Here is a 6965-nt window from a genome sequence, read left to right on the forward strand (position 1 = left end):
TAATGATTTATACGTCATATCTTGGGCTTGCTTGATAGGTATTGGGCTGTTCCTTTGTTTTGTATAAAAGTAAGGTCCCTTACTAGGGCCATACCAAAAACGTAGGTTGGGTTCTCCTTCGTTTCTTGATAGTTATCACCAGTGAAAAGACACAGTTAGGTAGAGAGCAGGAATTGCAATATATTAAAGGATCTTAAATATGTTCTTTCTGATGTTAACCGTCTCTTGATTTTCCGGGTGTAAAAAGATTATGTTGGGTGACAAAGTGGCATACATATTTTTTATCGCATGTCTTATTTCTTTTCCAGTAACTTCCAGAGTGAATTTCTTCCAGACTATTTAGCAATTCCTTAATTTAGGTTTTATGATCTCCAGTTCTAGTGAGTGACACTTATCTAATTTGTTGGTTGATTTAGTTTTGCATGATTGAAAGATGCAATTTTATCTACCAGGAATCTCAAGAAAAATGTATGATTGAGCAATGAGCATAGAGTTGATGGTGTATTAACTATTCTTGCTTGTATTATTGGAGGTAATTTGATTTTTGGTTGTCTAGGGTCTTTAAGGCATTTGTTCTGAGGATTATTCCGAGTCCTCTCTGCCTAATCTTGGGCACTTCAAGAAGTACTGCATGCAATAGAATGTTAACTTCTGTGAGTGGGAGCAATAGAAAGTTAATCCACAATCTTGTAGCTGCTGCATCCTCCTACTCGTGAAATAATGCACCACACGTGTGCTTTGAACATGCTGTATGGGTGCATATGTGAAGAGAGTTAAATCAATCAAAGATGTTTTTGAACGGCAATAAGGAACAGGCAGGCTTAGCAGTAGACAATTGATCCACATGAGTAAAAGACTGTTAGGTCAGTAGTCTACCCTGACCCAGTGCGCAGGCAAGCTTGCCAGTGGAAAGGTAGATTCAGGTATGGGAAATGTGAATGCATAGAAAGCAAAGTGGCAGCAGTCTTGGTAAGGGACCGGGAGGTCCACATAATGAACAGAGGTATGGCGATTGGAGACATCCCTAAGCTGTGTTAGAGTATATTGGGTTGGGTTGATTTTTTAGGGGTGGGCAAGGTATGACGCTTAAGGATTTCTTCTGATTAGTAAGGGGATTAGGCAGGTATAATTTTGGAAAGCTCGTATTTCTTTGAAAGTAATGCAATGTATCCGCCTAAAGCATGTTGATGGATTCCTCACCTTATTCCCCAAAAATAAAATAGACTATGGAACTATGAATTCTTTTACTAATTAGTACCTTTTTATCTCATATCTTTTTATAGGCCATGATTGAATGTGAAAAAACAATGAAGCCCTACAAAAAGAGGGAAAAATCCAAGCCAGAGGGTTAAGAGGCAAACACGTCCTGCAAAGAAGAAGGAGTTGGCACACCAGCTTCATCCATTCCTCATATAGCCCTTCTAATTACAATATTTCAAGTAGGGTTCTCACTCTGTTCGCTTTTGGGGTGAATGAAAAAAGAGCTTCTAAGGAGAAGAGAAATTCGCACATGGGCCTTATGCACTTTTGACCCAAATGTGTTACTCAGATTTGTAACGTGACTTCTTTTGAAAAAACATTAGACCACTGAGAAGAGATTCACAAAAAGCACTCTGCTACATGTTACTGATTAGTAGTTTACAAAGAGATTGATGAAAGAGAAAAAACTACAAAAGTATCCATACTGTATACTTCAATCTTGTACTCCACCAGACCATAGGCTAGCTGTAGAGCGTTTTTAGACTTTCAGAGGGTTAGGGCGCTCTGCCTAGAGTAAACGTTAAAAGGTCATTTGAACAAAAGTAAGGGTGTGGTGCGTGAAGAGCGAACGGAGAAGCCCTTAACCGTTCAATTAGAAAATCAACAGACTCTCCCAAACTTAATTAAGCAAAGCTCTCGCAACCACAATTTACAGTATAATCAAAAAATGTCTCAATGAAGTTAGTGACAGTTTAGTAATAAGCAACAGCAGATCTTTGTATCTTTATCCTTTAGGATAGTTGTTTAATTGGTCCACAATCAGCCGACACGTGTTTCGTCGTGTTAAAGTTGAGTCAACACGACTCTTCAGGGCTGATAAAACAGAAAACAACGTGGGTATAGCATTTCTCACATGTATAACATGTTAACATTTTATACGGTACGTGACGAAGATAGGTCTTGAAGTGCATGAATGTGAAGCCTTTATTTGCCCACGAATTGTCTTAGTGTCTAGCGTCAATTCTCCGGAAAGTTGAAACATGCTTCTTCAAAACTCTTATTAAAACAACTGCGGCGCCTAGTAGATTGGTCAGAACGCATTCAAAGATGTGACTAAAATTTGTGGTGCTCTCTAAAATATCGTGCTCACGACGATCCTACATTTGGAAAGACTCAGGGTGGACAAGTGTCACTATTGATTGGTGAACGGTGTGAGTGAGTCCGTGATGATCAAATAATTCAAGGTGCATTGATTACATGTGATAAAGTAGTGCCTAAAATTGATATATCTGTCAAAATCAGATAAATGCATACCCAGTGGTGTGACCCACTGGTCAGTAGGTCGGAAACAATGGGCACTTTAGCTTCGGGTGGATAGTTCTGTGTGTTGAGAAAGGGAGGCATAAGAAATGGGCAAGCAATTGAATATGGTGGGGTTCTTCGAGACTTATTTGGATGTTCAGCATACCCGTATGTGATGTTAATGAACGTTGGAAAATAAGTAATGATTCTCCGCTCTGAGTTAGAGCAAACGGTTTTTCATCTGTATGTAAGTTCTCCAAACCAAGTATGGTGGATGAACACAAAGGTATACTGTGTAACAAAGGAGATTCAAGTATTAAGAGGATTGTGATAGGTTTAAAACACATTGTATAAAGCTGGTTAGCCTCAGTTGTGATGATGTCACTTGTAAATAAAAACGGAAACGTACCTGGATACGTGTGTGTACCAAGCCGTACCGGGAGGGGATCCAATTAAAAGTTTCAAGAAAGTGGTTAAGGTTCAATCCCTCTGTGGATTGCGAACTGTAGGGACAATGAGACAATGCGAAAACGGTAAGAGACAAAAGCGAAGTGTATTTCGCTGTCTAGGTCTTGAAACTTACAGGCGTGTAGGCCGATCAAAACATATCTTGACTCACCAAGGTTATGGTATCCCTCCTCTGTGTGTTCCCGGTCACCGTGTTTCGAAAGACGGACATGTGACCGGAAACAGGAAGTGCCTATATATGAAATTCGCCTGAAAGACTAGAGCGCGAGTGACGACTCCTAGTCATCCATGTTGGGAGATGTAGTGTCGTTAAGATATTACAGAACTGGAAAACCCGGTTGATTGTATGGTTGTAAGGTAGCGACGTGGAGGAGATTTAGTCTAGAAGTTATGATCAATTTGATAGATTGTGCTTCATAACTGTAGGTGAAGGAATGGGAAAGTTTGTAACAGAAGCACATCGTAATGATCGGTGAGTCGGTAGTTATGCAAGTGGGTTATTATCGAGTATAAATAATTTCATATCGAGTGCACACCAAGGGTGAAAATGTGCTTTATAAGTGTTTCTATTAGTGACATGACACTTATATATATAATGTAAACTATTATTGCAGTACATTTAAAACAACATAATGTTATCGATCTGACAAGTGATAGCATAGACATTCTTGATTCATACGATGAATGCATCTTACAGGTAAACAATTGCTAATTAGATGTCTAAAAGGCATTGCCCAAACAGTTCAAAACCCCAGTTCGAAAAGGTTTTCTATAACATATTGGGTATAGTTATACAGAACATTCATGATTTCTACAGTGTTTCAGATCCCACGAAGGAATGGGTGTTTAGTTACCCAGAAAGAATTGGAGTTCTTGGTCATAGTTAAGTCCGTGTTCCACGCATTGCAAACGCATGATCCACGTGGCTTCCCTACGCCTCAGTACAAGTTCTCGATTACCCCCTCTAATATTGAGAGGGATTATGTCTATTCCGGAGAAACGCACATTGACTTCATCCTCCAGTGGTTGACATTCTGCAATGTGTAAGGCCACTGGGTATTTCGGATCTCTTTTTTGAATGGCTCTCATGTGCTCAGCCAGTCTCTCTTTAAGGGGCCTGATGGTACTGCCCACATAAATTTTTCCACATTGACATTCAATGATGTAGACCACGAATCTGGTTAGACATGTAATGTTGTGCTTGATTTTGTATGTGGTTCCGTCGAAGCCCTTGAATGTTTTTGTTCCATGTTTGCTCCATACGCACATAGAACAAAAACCACATTTGTGAAAGCCGATGCTCCTTGTGGTGAGCCAGTCAAGCGATGTAGTATTGTGCGGAACAGTAGGACTGAGTTTGTTTCTTAGTGTGAAACCCTTTCTGTATGTGATAGCTGGTCTCTCAGATATCCATTCTTTAAGAGCAGTATCACCCGTTAGTAGATTCCAATGTTTGTTGAAACTTTTTTTGATGACATGATTCAAAGCATTGAATTCAGTGATTAGTCTTATCTTCTGGGTGGAGGAATCAGGCTCTGTGCGTTTCTTCAAGCAATCTGATCTTGAGGTGCGTCTAGCCCTTTTCTCTGCAGTTTTTAGTGATTTCAGGGAATAACCTCTATTAAGGAATCTATTCCTCATGTTGGCTATACAGTTTTCGAACTCGATTGGTTCACTACAGTTGCGTCTTGCCCTGAGATATTCCCCATAAGGAATTGCATGTATCTGGTGTGTAGGGTGAGAGCTGCAAGCATGGAGGATGGAATTGCACGAGGTAGGTTTTCTATAGAGCTTGCTCTACAAACCATTGTCTTTGACATAAAATTCAAGATCTAAGAATTCCATCTTATCTTGGCTGTGTTGCATGGTAAATTTGATATCCCATGTGTTATTATTTAGATATTCAAAAAAGGATAAAAGTAAATCTTCGGTACCAGACCACAAAAGAAAACAGTCGTCGATATAACGACCCCAGAAAACAATGGAGTCGATATATCTGGCTCCTTTAGTGCCCCAAATTAGATCAGTTTCGAGGGCTCCCATAAACAAATTAGCAAAAGAGGGCAAAAACTTGGAACCCATGGCTACCCCCTTTTTTTGGCGAAACCAATTTCGGTCAAAGATGAAGTAATTGTTCTCTAGGATCAGTTCCATCATTTGTAACAGCATTTTCGTGTGAGCCCACAACGAAGCTGGTCTGTTCGAAAGTATTTTTTTCATAGCTTGCATCCCTAGTCTTGGATTGATACTGGTGTAAAGAGACACCACATCCATCGTGACTAGTAACGTATCTGGTTGCCATTTAATGTTAGCCATTATGCTCAATATGTGCTTGGAGTCTTGGATGTATGACGGTAAGTTCTTGACTAAAGGTCCTAAAAAAAGATCCACATATTCAGCTAGTTTCTCAGTAGGACCCCCTATTCCCGAGACTATTTGTCTGCCTGGAGGAAAAGGAAGGTTTTTATGTATTTTAGGTAGTGTATACAACCATGGAAAAGTGGGTTTAGAAAGTTTTAGATAAAGGTACTCGTCCTCATCCAAAAGACCAGATTGCTTCCAATTAAGTAGTAGTTTGTTTATTAGAATCGTCAATGGACCCATAGGATTATGGGATAGTCGTTCATAACACGAGTTGTCATTGAGTTGATTTAGTATCTTGTTGTTGTAGTCAACGAGATCCATAACAACAACATTGCCCCCTTTGTCTGCCTCCCTGATGATGATATCAGGGTTATTACTGAGGGTGGAGAGTGCTAAGCGTTCCCCTTTTGTCAGATTGTCTTTATATTTGAATTTCACGTTCAAGTTTTTGGTGTTGATTTTGTTTAAATCCTCAAGGACATGCCTATGAAAATTATCTATAGCGTTCCCCCCTGATAGCGTTGGGGTCCATCTAGATTTACATTTAAGGCCACTGGCCATCCCATAGTCAGTCTCAACATCCAGCTCTTCTAATAGTTTCTCCATGTCATAAGGGCTTTCTTCTCTATCAGTTAAAGAAAGAAGCAAATGAGTTGTTTGAACATCTTTAATAGTCAGTAATTCATTATCAAGCACATTTGGAGTATTTCTAGATTGTCTCGAGGTGTTAGGTTGACCAGCAAAGTGTTTCTTCAGTTTGAGATTACGCACAAATTTGAAGATGTCAATTTTAGTTTGGCAAATGTCTCCAGTTGCGTAAGGGTTAAAGCTTAAACCCTTGCCAAGTAAAGAGATCATGTCTGTAGTCAAGGGAAAAGAAGAAAGGTTGACTACTTGAACCGTATTCCCTGGATCAGTTAATTCCTCTGTGTGCCTGATCTGAGTTTCCTCCGATATTCTTCGTTTGCTCCTACGTTTTACCCTGTGGGTTTTGGGTCTGTTACGCCCCTTGGAGGTTGTGTTCTGTTGCCCTTTCTGATACGCTCCATTTCTAATAAAAAAGGCATGCGTGTGGGGTCTGTGCTATCTAACACCTCATTCTCAGGTTCACTAAGTCCAGTAGAGCTCAGTGAGGTAGTGCTGGAATTAATCGAGCTGGCGGTTGTCGATCTGCCTGTCTGTGACCCTTGTTTCTTTCTAGGAATCATTGAGTCATATTTATGGTCGCAGTTGTTTTAATAAGAGTTTTGAAGAAGCATGTTTCAACTTTCCGGAGAATTGACGCTAGACACTAAGACAATTCGTGGGCAAATAAAGGCTTCACATTCATGCACTTCAAGACCTATCTTCGTCACGTACCGTATAAAATGTTAACATGTTATACATGTGAGAAATGCTATACCCACGTTGTTTTCTGTTTTATCAGCCCTGAAGAGTCGTGTTGACTCAACTTTAACACGACGAAACACGTGTCGGCTGATTGTGGACCAATTAAACAACCTTCCTAAAGGATAAAGATACAAAGATCTGCTGTTGCTTATTACTAAACTCCACCAGACCGTACCCTGAGATATGGAATTAATGCTTTGTTATGCTTTCATTGAAGAAATAAGGTAGCAATTAATTGAACG

The 6965-nt window shown here is 39.8% G+C and overlaps 1 protein-coding gene across 2 annotated transcripts in view; it reads left to right on the plus strand.

The window, feature by feature from the left end:
• LOC147703096 (E3 ubiquitin-protein ligase RNF14-like) overlaps positions 1 to 5909 on the plus strand; it is a 187330-nt gene extending 181421 nt beyond the window's left edge. The window contains exon 8 of one of the 2 annotated variants that reach the window (XM_086931633.1): positions 1284 to 5909. In XM_086931633.1, coding sequence (XP_086787759.1) covers positions 1284 to 1290 — 7 coding nt within the window. In that variant the 3' untranslated portion in view covers positions 1291 to 5909. The remainder of the gene's footprint in view (positions 1 to 1283) is intronic. The other variant, XM_086931634.1, reaches the window with a different exon arrangement.
• Positions 5910 to 6965: the final 1056 nt, after the last annotated feature.

The sequence above is a fragment of the Lissotriton vulgaris genome, chromosome 7, assembly GCF_964263255.1.
Source record: "Lissotriton vulgaris chromosome 7, aLisVul1.2, whole genome shotgun sequence".
Taxonomy (NCBI): Eukaryota; Metazoa; Chordata; class Amphibia; order Caudata; family Salamandridae; genus Lissotriton; species Lissotriton vulgaris.